Raw genomic sequence first — 14,628 nt, 5'->3', positions numbered from 1 at the left:
CAAAGTTTTTTTTAAGTTTATTTAAGTAGGCTTACATTAACGCTGCAATGAAGTTACTGTGAAAATCCCCTAGTTGCCACACTCCGGCGCCTGTTCAGGTACACTGATGGAGAATTTAGCATGGCCAACGCACCTAATCAGCACATCTTTCGGACTATGGGAGGAAACTGGAGCATCCAGAGGAAACCCACGCAGACACGGAGAGAATGTGCAGACTCCACACAGACAGTGACCCGAGGGGGAGTCAAATCCAGGTCCCTGGTGCTGTGAGGCAGCAGTGCTAACCACTGTGCCACCTTTATTAATACCAACATGTTATTGAAATTATATCATCTTATCCTTCCTAAATTTAAACACAGCCACTGCATGTTGAAATCAAGGCAACGGCCAGAGTTCTAGCACACCCCGCTACCAGTGAGAATGGAAAATTTGGCACTCAGGTCTCACTCATTCTCAGTGAGACCGGAGAATCCCAACCGAGGGCAAAGTCGGAGAATTCTTGCCAACGTATTTGCCCCTATTCATTCTTTCCCAGGATCCCAAAACTACTGAAGCCCTCAGCCTCCACACATTTCCTACTGCCACAATTGACCGGCTTTTACCAGCTAAACTCAATATTCCCTAATCACTGCTTCAACGTTCGGTCACATGTCCTTTTAACCTCACTGCACCGTGACCCTTGACCTTTCCTCTAAGTCAATCATTAAGTGGACCAATTAACAAAAAACGTTGTCTGTTAGACTTTTGTTTAAAAAGTATTTTGCTATATTATGTGAACTTAACCATTCATGGGGTGTGGATTATTTGAATTGACCTCAAGAAGTCTAAAGTGAGCAGTCCACTTGAACACAACTGAGTTGCTTGCTTGACCATCTTAGATAGAATGAAATCAAGTTTAAATTTTAAATTGACTTATCAGTGTCACAAGTAGGCTTACATTAACACTGCAATGAAGTTTCAGTGAAAATCCCCTAGTCGCCCCACTCCAGCATCTGTGTGGGTACACAGAGAGAGAATTTAGCATGGCCAATGCACCTAACCAGCACAAATAAACAAATAAATTCACTATCGTCATTTGGCCTGATAGTCTCGTCCATTAGATCTAACTTCCTTTTCTGTATTTCAGACAACACATGTTCCTTTCATACAACATACACCGCACAACATAACACAGAGCCATTGTTTCAGACTTCAACACATTGTGGCCAACATTGACACATCAGAATCCAACTCAGTATTTTACTAACCAGCTTTCTCCCAGGGTGGGAGAGTCAATTAGTAAGGGGCATAGGTTTAAGGTGCGAAGGGCAAGGTTTGAATGACATGTACGAAGCAAATTTTTTTTTTTTTTACACACGGTGGTGGGTGCCTGGAACTTGCTGCTGGCAGAGGTAGTGGAAGCAGACACGATAGTGACTTTGAAGGGGCATCTGGACAAATACATGAATTGGATGGGAATAGAGGGATATGGTTCTTGGAAGGGTAGGAGACTTTAGTTCAGTCAGGCAGCATGGTTGGTGCAGGTTTGGAGGGCCGAAGGGTCTGTTCCTGTGCTGTAATTTTCTTTGTTCTTTGTCTTTTGGACTGCAGGAGGAAACCAGAGCACCCGGAGGACATCCCTGCAGACATGGGGAGAACATGCAGACTCTGCACAGACAGTGACCCAAGCTGAGATTCGAACCCGGGTCCCTGGTGCTGTGAGGCAGTAGTGCTAACCACTGTACTATCATGCCACCCTCTGTGGGTCTGCAGCCTGAGCTGGGTAAGAGTCTTCCCTCCCTAAAGGATCCAAATGAAGCAGATGGGCTTTTCTGATAATCCAGTCATCTCAAGGCACCATTACTGATCTGAGCTTTTATCCAAGATTTGTTTTTAATGAATTGAATTTAAATTGATTGGATTTGTCCCTGGATTATTCCAAACCTCTCCATTACCGGTCCACTAAGTACCGTACCCTGCCGATGCATTAATCAACTGGAAGAAAAGCTGTTGAAAATATTTTTGATTAGTTTAATTATTTGGAAATTGAGCCACCAGTGGTTTCCGAGTTAAAGTTAAAACTGTTCCACAAGGTCAGATTTTAATATCTTTAGTTAAGCAGGTGTCAGGAAGCCCTGCGTTTGGGGATAATGAGATCATTAATATCCTTAAAAAGACAGGTGATGGACAGGGCTGTCTGGGTTTAACATAATTGATCATTAAGAATAATGGCTACATCATTCACATAACACAATGATCAAATCCATCATTATAGCCCAGGTTATATTTTTAAATAACCAGGCAGGGTGGATCTTATCAACAAGGAAAATAACCTCATCAAAACACAGACGCTTTGAAAACAGGACAGATTTTTATCTGCCTCGAAGGTACTTAACTGCATTTCATGACCTCCGGAAAGCAACACGTGTTCTATCACAAGTAGCCAGATGATTCTTTATCTGATTTTGTTCATCCCAGAACAAAAGGTTCAGATTGTCAATGTTAGAGTGTTTTCCATCCTGCACTTGAACATTCTCCACTTGTGCACCAAGGTTTAACAATGCATTATGACGCACAGGAAACGATTGTGTCTTGGAAATTGGACAGTCGATAAAGTAATATTTGATGGTCCTTCTAGGGTGGCACAGTGATTAGCACTGCTGCCTCACTGCGCCAGGGACCCGGGTTCAATTCCGACCTCGGGTCACTGTCTGTATAGAGTTTGCACATTCCCCCCATGTCTGTGTGGGTTTTCCTCCAGGTGCTCTAGCTTCCTCCCACAGTCCAAAGATGTGCAGGTTAGGTTGATTGGCCAGATAAAATTGCCCCTTAGTGTCAGGGGGATGAGCAGGGTAAATGCATGGGATAGGGTGAGATTGTTGTCAGTGCAGGCTCGATGAGCCAAATGCCCTACTCCTACACTGTAGGGATTCAATGATTTCTTATCCTATTTCATTTCCCAGTATTCAGCTGGTTAGAACAGGGGACTTGCCTGAAGTTCAGTCTCAGTGCTACAACCAAAGGTTTTCTGTGTCATGTGCATTTAAGAGATTGCAGCATGACACACTTACTTCTAGTGATGCCATGCTGCAGTCCCTTGAGGGCATATTAAAACAGATTCCACTCTCCCTTTGTACATCAAACTAAAATCAGGTCTATTGAAACAAAGTTACTCCCTCCCCCACCCTTTTCACTGCCCAAGTGGTAAATCAGCAAAGCTAATCATTCACCACACAGAACCTGCAGCCTCTACAGTAGACAGAGGATTCACCCCTCCAATTCATCACCTTGGGGTTAGGGCATAAATATCCTACACTGAAAGAAACCAATGGACAATTGTTGTCTATCAGACAGAAAGGATATTCCCAGCCCATTGAATCAGAGGCTGGATCAACTGATAGAACAGTATAATCTTGCAGTGCAGAAGGAGGCTATTCGGACTGTCACACCTGTGCTGGCTCTCTGAAAGCTCACTTATCACTAGATCAAAGGCCAGAACCAGAAGTAAATACTCCACACGCCATCAGATGAAATAATGTGGATGTTTAATTTCAGGATAACACAGGTCAGAATGCTGAAGTTGGATTCTGATGTGTCAATATTGGTCACAATGAGGTGAAGTCTGAAACAATGGTTCTGTGTTGTGTCTTGTGAAATACAGAAGAGGAAGTTAGATCCAACAGACAAAACTATCAGACCAAGTGACAATAGCAAATTTGTTTGTTCATTTGTTATTCAAGCAAGGTTTTAATTTTCAAACTCAGCTGAGTCATACCAAATAACCTACAACTTAAGGACGGCACGGTGGCTAGCACTGCTGCCTCACAGCGCCAGGGACCTGAGTTCGATTCCTGCCTTGGGTCACTGTCTGTGTGGAGCTTGCACATTCTACCCATGTCTGCATGGGTTTCCTCCGGGTGCTCTGATTTCCTCCCACATTCTGGAAGACGTGCTGGTTAGTTGTATTGACCTGAATAGATTGTAGTGGCACAGGGATTGTAGTGGCACAGGGATTTTCACAGTAACCTCATTGCAGTGTTAATGTAAGCCTTGCTTGTGACTAGTAAATAAGCTTTTTTAACTTTTACTCTACAACTTAGCATTGCCTCTCAAAGCCCACTTTATTGATTGATTGTTGTCACATTGGTACACAGTATTGTTCCTTGTGCGCTATATAGACAAAGCATACTGTTGGTAGAGAAAGAAAGCAGAAGATGCAGAATAATGGTTGCGTGATGCTTTTTATCTGATGAATTGTTAAAACCCATTAACTAATCACATGGGCCTTCTGGTTATTTAACAGGCTATGTGTTTCCTGAGTACTGTTAGAGTCACAGAACCTGTACAGTGCAGAAGGAGGCCACTCGGCCCATTAAGCCTGCACCGACAACAATCCAACCTTATCCCTGCAACCCCAGATATTTACCCTGCTCATCCCCAGAAACTAGGGTCAATTTAGCAAGGCCAATCAACCTAACCCACACACCTTTCGAGTGTGGGAAGAAACCACAGCACCCAGAGGAAACCCACACAGACACGGGGAGAACGTGCAAACTCCACAGAGACAGTGACCCAATGCAGGAATCGAGCCCGGGTCCCTGCTGCTGTGAGGTAGCAGTGCTAACCAGTATGCCACCGTGCCACGCCAAAGGTTCTGATCTTTGAGAACGAAGGTGGTTCCTTGCTGCAGTTCAGCCTGAAGCACAATAATTGCTTTGCCGTCCGTCACTCATGTGACCGTTCTCCATGACAAGGAGATTTTGTACGCTGTCCGGTCACAGGGATTGGGTAGTCAACGCCAAACCTCTGCCCACATAAACTGAAGCTTAATTTTGCGATCCCTACTCTTGGGCCACTGAGGCTATTTGCAGCAGCTTTAATTTCCACTCACAACACTCCCCCACCCCCAACCTCTTCCCTTATTACAGTAGCAGCTTCCAACCTAAGCAACACTTACCTTTTGCCTGATCCCACAGAGTCTTGTCCTCGGACTGCTGTACACCATTAGAAGTGGGTGATCCCTCGGGTGTCATGAACTCAATTCTGGTCTGTGAGTAGAAAGATAAAAGAAAATCATAATGACAATGGTGGCCATCAAAATTCACACCCTTCCCCTTTGAGTTCATTAGCTGAGAACTTCACCTAGCGGTACAGAGGCACACTGATTAGCACTGCTGTCTCTCAACGCCAGAGACCTGGGTACGATTCCTGCCTTGTGTTTGCATGTTCTCCCCCTTGTCTGTATAGGTTTCCTCCCACAGTCCAAAGATGTGCAGGTTAGGGCAATTAGAGGAGCAAATGCACGGGGTTAAGGAGATAGGGCTGGGTATGGGCCTAGGAGGGATGCTCTGTCAGAGTCGCTGCACACTCAATGGGTCAAATGACCTCCTTCTACACTACAGGAATTCTGTGGGCGGGTTTTACGGCCTCGCTTGTCTTGAAATCATAAATTCCGGAGATCAACGGACCTCTCCATCGTCCACCCCTCGCCTGTTCCGATTCCCATGGTGGGCAGGACGGTAAAATTCCAGCCTTTTTGCTCATTTTTCCAGGCACTAACTGGCCTACTAAACCTCCAAAATGGCGGACAGGTCCATCACAAGTTGGAAGAGCGTCACTGCCAGATGATGGCAGGTAAAAAAATTCTAGCCATTCAAGGGCCCATGACCAAAACAATCAAACTGCCTTGGCATTTTCACATCGGGCTGATTGGGAAGTCCCACCACTCTGATCAAGGTGGAAATCACCACCAGCTGATTATAGAGCCAGGAGGAGCAAAGGTAATCCAACTACATTCAAACCACTAAGACCACTACCAGCCGCAGGTTCAATGACAATGAACCCCGAGGTCTAATATGATGTGCCTTTTGAGTCCATCCAGTCAGAGACATGGATCATTCCTCGCACGTTCATTTTTGGGTGTACTCGAATTTCATGCCAGTTATTCTGTTCCATGCAAATATTTTTCCTGATTATCTTTTACACATTATACAATAACACCATTGTGTCTTTAACGTGCCAAGATTCAGGTTCAATACCCAGCTTGGGTCACTATCTGTGTGGAGTCTTCACGTTCTCCGAGTATCCGTGTGTCTTCCGGTTTTCCTCCCACAGTCCAAAAGACGTGCTGGTTAGGTGCATTGGCCGTGCTAAATTCTCCCTCAGTGTACCCGAACAGGCGCCAGAATGTGGCAACTAGGGGATTTTCACAGTAACTTCATTGCAGCTTTAGTGTAAGCTTACTTGTGATACTAATAGATAAACAAAATTTAACATGGTAGTTATCCCAAGAATCTTTACCAGCTGGAAGACTTGACATGTAAATCGGAAAAGGCTGGTTTCACACCAGTTGAAATACCAGCATTGCTACATGAATCAGTACACCTCCATGTTGAACACCACTGGGAAGAAGCTCTGAGGATGGCAAGGGCACTAAGTGTCCTCTGGGTGAGGCCCTCAATGATACTAGTAGCACCACCACTGACTGAGCTGTCTGAGACATGAAGAACATAGCTAAGTAGGTGGTAAAGGAGCCAACAAGGGATCCTCATGTTCCATGAATGAATAAAAATCATTGAATCCCTACAGTACAGAAGGAGGCCATTCAGTCCATCAAGTCTACACCAGCTCTTCAAAAGAGCATCTTTCCCAGGCCCTATCCCTATAACTCTACATAATTACCCCACTAATCCCCCTAACCTACACATATTAAGATACTAATGGACAATCTAGCATGGCCACTCCACCTAACCTGCGCATCTTTGGAGGTGGGGTGAAACTGGAGCACCCAGACGAAACCTACACAGACATAGACAGAATGTGCAAATTCCACACAGTTACCCAAGCCGGGAACTGAACCCAGATCCATGGTGCTGTGAGGCAGCAGTATTAAACAGCGTGTCGCCATGCCACCTCTGCTGTGCTAAATGGGATATAGTTTTTCTAATGTTCCTCCACTGCTATCTCACTGACTGTACCCTCACTGCACATTGAGAATGGCAACATAGCAGTGACAATCGGTCTGTGGTAGATTTATGGTTGCAGACTCACACACCTATCCATTACAGGCTCAAACAAGTCTTAGCATTCTTCAATAGCCTGCATGCTAAACTCCATGGCGGGATTCTATGACCTCGCTCAAGCAACGCTCGTTAAATCCCACCCGAGGCCAGCGGAGAATTCTGTTCTGCGCGGTGGTAAAATTCCGGCCCCATATCTACAGTTACCCACCAAGATGAACTCAAAAACCTGAAAGCTTAATGTAACTGATGACCAAATAATTACTTCACGCAATATCTCGTAAAAAATGGAATTCATGTCCTATTGCTACTCCTTCACATCTTGCACCCTGCTTTTTTAAAAAAAAATATTCTTGTAATTCCATTCCCCAAATTATTAGTTTTCAACTGAACAAACAAAGAACAACACAGCACAGGAAACAGGCCCTTTGGCCCTACAAGCCCACGCCGCCCATTTTAACATTCAGTGAGTGCCTCATTCCAATCCTTCTTCTACCTAAGACTTTTGTCTACTTTGAACTTCAAACAGTCCGTTTCCTCTGATAATACAGCTACACACAAATTATTTTTTTAAACCACAAAACTAAAGTATAAAAAAAACAAAAATGTACTGAGACAAAGTAAGAAGATACACAAACCCAAGGAAAGAGGATATGAATTAAAATGGAATTTGAAGTCAGGCTGGAGTATATAAACGAAAATAGACAGTGAGAGGTTGTTCCCCCTGACAGGAGAAGCTGGAACTAGGGGGCATAGCATCAAAATAAGGGGTTGGCTGTTTCAGCTGATTGTGGGGGCATTTACATGGCAGGTGCCGTATACTGTGGATAAATGTGAGCTTATCCACTTTGGTAGCAAGAATAGAACAGATTATTACACAGTTGGGCATATGCATGGCAGATGCAGTATAAAGTGGATAAATGTGAGATTATCCGGTTTGGTAGCAATAACAGGAAGGCAGATTATTACTTGAATGGGTGTAAATTGAGAGAGGTGGGTACTCAACAAGGCCTTGGCGTCCTCGTGCATCAGTCACTGAAAGTAAGCGCGTGGGCATAGCAAACAGTAGAGAAAGCAAATGGTGTATCAGCCTCCATAGTGAGAGAATTTGAATATAGGAATCGGGATGCTTCTGGTTTCTATGTTTCCATGTAACTGAGGTGGGAAAAAATTTTCACTCCGAGGTCTGCGAGTATTTTGAATTCTCAACTCGGGAGAGTTGTGTGTGTTCTGTCGCTGAATACATCCAAGGATGAGATAGATTGACTAATTCCCTTTAGAGCCCAAAAATCTATCTGGGATCAGGCAGTCAAGGCTAAAAATCAGCCACGGTCTCACTGACAGATCGTGCCAGAGGGGCCACATGACCTACACCTATTCCTCTTCAAAAATGGAGGAAAAAGAAATGTAAATTCATAGAAAAAGGAAGCCTCATCAAAAAAGGAATAATGAAACACAATAAAGTAAAACAGAAAAGGAAATGGGAAGTCACGTCTTACAGTCCACAGGTGCCAGAGTGCAGCTACAAGAGGATTTTCACAGTAACTTCACTGCAGTGTTAATGTAAACCTACTTGTGACACTAATAAATAAACCTTAAATATGGCAAAAGGTTCCATATAAGTTTTGAACTATTTGTTAACAACGTCGCCAATTATTGCAGAAACAATGTGTGTTGCATCAATAGGAAAGGCAAGAATATAATACAGCTTTACAATAATACATTACTCACAGTGCTTGGGTCCTGATCAGAGTATAGATGGATGCTCACTACAGGTTCAACTTCACACTTGCACTCACACACCAAGAAGGACCCATCATCAGCAGAGTGTCCGCCAGGCATCTTGCAAAGCGGCTCCTATGCTATGCTACACAATCCAACAGTGAACTAATTCATGGAAGCTATCTGATCCACTTATAAAGCACTATTGTTTCCTTTCTATTTTAGTCAACTCCAATACCACGTATTTATATTTGCATGCTCACTCCAAACATGAAGCCTTCTTAGGTCTCTCATAATTCATGTTGGGAGCACCAAACACAAGTAGCCTCACATGCAATCCCTGGATTAAAAGGTTCAGAAAGTGGTTCTCACTTTATTTTCTGACACAGGGGGAAATCTCAGATCTGAAAAAAGACTACTGCAATTCGAAGTCCGAAATTAGGTTCAGGACATCCAAGGGTGCGTGCAAATGTGTGCAGATTGTGATCAGTTAATTGGGCTAGGCACAAGCGATAAAAGTATATGGAAAGATCCTGTCAACCAAAATCGACACAACACCCATGGCTGGCCATTAGCATAATGTAGTTAGCTAGTGAGACAGTGTTCTAATACAACAAATTTTGTTCTAATACAACAAAATTCAACAACCTTAAACATTTTAATACCCAACTGAAGGTCATGTAGTACAGCTTCAGAATTGCCCGCCACAAGACATACCAACTTTTCCCTGGATATCACTGGGATTATTTGGAAATCGGGGCGAGGTTCCCAGGATGGAAATCTTCGTTGACCGCGGGTGGGATTTTACAAGCAAGGCCATAAAATCCCACCCATTGCCTCCATTGTTCTGTATGTTACTCAGACTCATTTCCCCATCATTGGTTTACTGGCTGCATAATTTAATAAAGTCTACCGCTGCAATGCAGGTGGAGAAGGTAGTCAAGAAGGCATACGGCATGCTTGCCTTCATCAGCCGGGGCATCGAGCTTAAAAATTGACAAGTCATATTGCAGCTTTATAGAACCATAGGCCGCACTTGGAATACAGTGTTCAATTCTGGTCGCCACACTACCAGAGGATGTGGAGGCTTAGGAGAGGGTACAGAAAAGTTTTATCAGGATGTTGCCGGATATGGAGGGCATTAACTATGAGAGGTTGGAGAAATTTGGTTTGTTCTCTCTGGAATGACGGAGGTTGAGGGGCTATCTGATAGAAGTCTGCAAGTTTAGGAGAGGCATGGACAGAGTGGATAGTCAGAAGCTTTTTCCCAGGGTGGAACGGTCAATTACTAGGAGGCATAGATTTAAGGTGCGAGGGGCAAGGTTTAAAGGAGTCGTACAAGGCAAGATTTTTTTTTACATAGAGGGTGGTGGGTGTCTGGAGCTCGCTGCCAGGGGAGGTAGTGGAAGCAGATACGGTGGTGAGTTTTAAGGGGTGTCTTGACAAATAGGATGGGTATGGAGGGATATGGTCCCCAGAAGGGTAGGGGGTTTTAGTTCAGTCAAACAGCATGGTCACTGCAGGCTTGGAGGGCCGAAGGGTCTATACCTATGCTGTAATTTTCTTTGTTCATCAACTTATCAACTATAATTGATTTGCATGTACTAGCTAAAGCAGTAACCATTCCAGTCCCCCCTGCCCAATTTGATGACTTCCACCTATGACTCATAGTTGGAGTGCCATGCAGCAGGACATCATTTTAACAAGATGGAGAAGCTCTCTACCACGCTTGGGAGTGGGGTGCATTTTACATATGTGCGGCTGTAGGGAGTGGCAGGCCACTTAAACCATCAGCTGCCTCCACTGAGGTGAGATGTTGACCAGGAGTGTGAAACCTTAAGTGTGCTGATTGGAATGGATAAGAGCAAGTCTAAGCTTGGCACAATCGCTTAATAGCCAGGGTAGCCTTTCAGAAATATGATACCCAATCTGATCCCATGACAACTTTGGGGGAGATAAGGTGCCCTTTTTTGGAGATCAGGTGCCTTTTTGGGTAGATCAATATGCTTTGAAAATGTTAAAAGTAGGCATTAGTGTGTGTAAAAAAATGTGTAAACTCATTTGTCAAGTTCATTGAAACTGTCAACAGACCTGTCAAAATCAACTGCCAAAACTGTCAGAAGGACCTGACAAAGGGAGCTGTAAAGAGAGTTGTTAAGGCATTTAAAAGTCTAGCCCTTTAAATCTTTGAAAAAAAAAGTGTCATTAGTGATGATTGCCTACTATTTCACCCTGTCGACATAGGCTTGAGTGGTTCCATCACTGGATTACTGCTACATGACTAATTTCACAACCATCCATATCACAGTTGGGTGCCTGCCATTTCACAGTTTGATTGGCGGCTACAAGTTGTTACAGACTCTTTGATGCAGGACCATGAATTATTGTTATAAGGGATTGTGCACTTGAATGAAATGTTTGTTCCTATAAAGCTTTATTTGGTTAAAGGAATGCAAATGGATATTTAGGAATAGGAGTGCTTTTTCAGTACAGTGAGATCTGCAAGAGATACTAGGCAGAATTTTCCCATCTCGCCCATCACCGGGAATTGTAGCGGGCAGGACAGGGACCATGCAAAGGTCCGACGACCTCGAGTGGGATTTTCCAGCCTTGGGGCAAATACAGCCAGAAATCCCGCCCACTGAGTACATTATAGAAATTGATTTTATCACATCCACGTATGGGTCCTGAGGCCTGCTCTTGGTGGGTATTGTGTGGATTGGATAGATAAATGTAAGGGTCAAAGAGTGGTGGTTGGGGGGCATGGATTGGCCTGAGTTGACTCTAAGTTTGCATAAAGGGTTACAGTTTGTTATAAAGGGAAATAGAATCCCTACAGTATAGAAGGAGGCCATTTGGCCCATTAAATCTGCACTGACTCTTGGCATGGCATCTTACTCAGGCCCAGCCCCCAGCATGTCTTTGGACTGTAGGAGGAAACCAGAGCACCTGGAGTAAACTCAGGAAGACACGGAGAGAATGTGCAGACTCCACACAGACAGTCACCCAAGGGTTGGAATCAGACCCAGGCATTGTGAGGCAGCAGTGCTAACCACTGTGCTACACACGAGGGCCAGGGCAAAGGTTGGCATGGAAGGTATGGGGGTGGTTACAGGCATTGGTTGGCATGGATTGGGCATGGGGTGTGTTGGGCAGGTCGGTGGTGTGAGGGCGAGGGCTGAAGTGATGTTTTGATGGGTTTTCTTGGAGTGCCAGAATCCCAATGCATGCCTCTTACCCAGCCTGTGTGTGCATCCTGTAGCCTCCTCAGTTTCAGCTCATCGAATGCCTCCCCCCCCACTACTGGACCCCACCCCCAATAGCACAACATCCAGGCTAACATTTGAAAGATCGGGGATTAGGAATTCTCCTGTCTCTGCACACCCAGCCCGGGTTAGAAAATCTGGGCCAATGTTTATCTTCTCAATATTGGTGGAATCAGTGACTGGTAGACTTCATTTGACTCAGATAACAGCTAGTCACGCACACAGAAAGTGACACTATTATGATTCCAGTTCTCCCACTGAAAAGTTTCAGCCTTGCACTCATTACATCTGCTGGAAAAAGAGGGAGGGAAACAGAATGATTTGATTAAATTACTTTGCAGGCATTCTGAATTTAATCATCACTTGCTGAACAACAAAAGATTTGTCGTTGCTTAGAAGATTTATTTATTTATTGGAACCATTGCAGCTGTTTGTTAGCAGAACATTCACTTGGCTAATTCCTGGGATGAAGGGGTTATCTTATAAAGGAACATTGAGTTGTTCCATTGGAATTTATAACTTAGTGTATTCATAGAATTCTACAGTGCAGAAGGAGAACATTCAGCCTGTCGAGTCTGCTCCAAGAACGATTCCAGGCCCTATCCCCATAATCCCATGCATTTACCCGAGCTACTCCCCCTGATACTAATGGCCAATCGAGGAAACCCACGCAGAAACGGGGAGACTCCTGCACAGATGGTGACCCAAGCCAGGAATCGAACCTGGGTCCCCGGCGCGCTGAGGCAGCAGTGCTAACCACGGTGCAGATGCTGGCTATAGCTATCCCTAATTTGTGGGAAGAGAATAGAGCCAATGTTTCAAATCTAGATGACCCTTCGTCACGAAGGATTATCTAGACTTGAAATGTTGGCTCTATTCTCTCCCTCCAGATGCTTTCAGACCTGCTTAGATTTTCCAGCATTTTCTGTTTTTGTTTCAAATTCCGCAGTATTTTGCTTTATCCTTTCCCTAACTGTCACCAAGAGGGTTTACTAGCCTCTGCTACAATATGACTGACTAGAAAACCCTCCTGCCCTTTGTAATGGAAGGGTTTACAGGCTGATTATCAACCACTGAGCCCACACTGTGCTCATCAATTCATGAGTGCAACTAAAGTTTTTAAGTTTATTTATTGGAGTCACAAGTAGGCTTGCATTAACACTAACAAATTTACTGTAAAAATCTCCAAGTCATCACAACCTGGCACCTGTTTGGGTACACCAAGGGAGAATTTAGCATGGCCAATGCACCTAACCAGCACGTCATCCGGGCTGGGGAGGAAGTCGGAGCAGCCGGAGGGATCCCACGCAGACACGGGGAGAATGTGCAAACTCTGCACAGAAAGTCACCCAAGGCTGGAATTGAACCCAGGTCCCCAGCGTTGAGGCAGCAGTGCTAACCACTGTGCCACCCCAACTTGAACCCAGAGTTAGGGATGTAACCTCCCTACACCTCAATCAGCCTCTGAAAAAGGCATGTTTCCACTATGACCTTTCAGCAGTTTTGCTGCGAGTTCTTTTCCAGAGCAGCAATCTGTTTCCTTTCATGTATTTCCACTTGTTCCTATTTTCATTTCCTATTTCCACTGCTCATTCTTCCTGAATGCCACTTGCCTGGTGGCTGTAACTATTAGTTTTAATCCCCCCTTAATAACTGTAAACAAGCTTTAAATTAAAATGAAGGTTAAAATCGACAAGATAAAACATCTGTGTCTCACATTCTCTTCAGATTATTTCTCTACAAATCATTGCATCAGGTTCCCTTTCACTCTCCACTGACCTGAGGAAGGAGCAGCGCTCCGAAAGCTCGTGATTCCAAATAAACCTGTTGGGCCTGTTAAAATCTGGTGTTGAGACTTCTTACTGTGCCCACCCTAGTCCAATGCTGACACCTCCACCTCATCTATCACCCTGTGGTTGTTTCCCACGCTGTTGGACTTTTTTTTTTAAAAACCACAAGAAACAACAAAGGATTAAACTGTGGCACCTTAGAAACTCTGGCCTCCAGAATAAATAATCATGTCGACTATTAACTAAATATTATAACCAATATTACTGGTGAGGAAAAACGATTTCTAACCCAGCAATAAAATGTCAAGAAAATCAGATACTTCCTTATTTAGGATGTAGCATGGTTATAAAAGGAGGCTATTCAGTCATCATGTCCATACCAACTCTCTGAAAGAGTCCTGCATTTTTTGCCTATAGTCTTGCAGTTTTGACTCTCCTCAGATTTTTCATCCAATGCCTTTTTGAAAACCATCATTTGAAAATCTGTCTCCACCACCAGATTCTCAGGCAACCCACTCCAGATCCTGACTACTCACTACGTGAGAAAGTGTTTCTTCATGTCACCTTTTGTTCTTTTGTCAACCATCTTCAAATGGTGTCCTCTGGTTCTCAAACTTCCCTCCAGCGGGAACAGTTTCTCTCTAACCGCTCTGTGGTGGCCCCTCATGGTTTGAGCACCTTGATCAAATCTCCTCTCAACCTTCTCAAGGTTCTCTCCTTAATCAAGGACTCCATGCAGCCAAGATATTCTCTCTTCCACATTCTTCCATCAGGAAAAAGATACAAAAGTCTGAGGTCACGTACCAACCGACTCAAGAAGAGCTTCTTCCCTGCTATCAGACTTTTGAATGA

General features: G+C 44.2%; 1 protein-coding gene across 7 annotated transcripts in view; it reads right to left on the bottom strand.

Annotated features, from left to right (window-relative positions):
* Positions 1-14,628, bottom strand: part of arhgap28 (Rho GTPase activating protein 28) — a 187,215-nt gene that overhangs the window by 43,823 nt on the left and 128,764 nt on the right. For 6 of the 7 annotated variants that reach the window (XM_080194629.1, XM_080194627.1, XM_080194634.1 and 3 more), the window contains exon 4: positions 4,937-5,027. In XM_080194629.1, coding sequence (XP_080050755.1) covers positions 4,937-5,027 — 91 coding nt within the window. Of the gene's footprint in view, positions 1-4,936; positions 5,028-8,729; positions 8,844-14,628 lie in introns of those variants that run through there. The other variant, XM_080194635.1, reaches the window with a different exon arrangement.

Source organism: Carcharhinus amblyrhynchos, chromosome 8, assembly GCF_965287045.1.
Source record: "Carcharhinus amblyrhynchos chromosome 8, sCarAmb.v2.hapA, whole genome shotgun sequence".
NCBI lineage: Eukaryota > Metazoa > Chordata > Chondrichthyes > Carcharhiniformes > Carcharhinidae > Carcharhinus > Carcharhinus amblyrhynchos.
The sequence above is the reverse complement of the archived record's forward strand: the minus strand, read 5'-3'. Positions and strand labels throughout refer to the sequence as shown.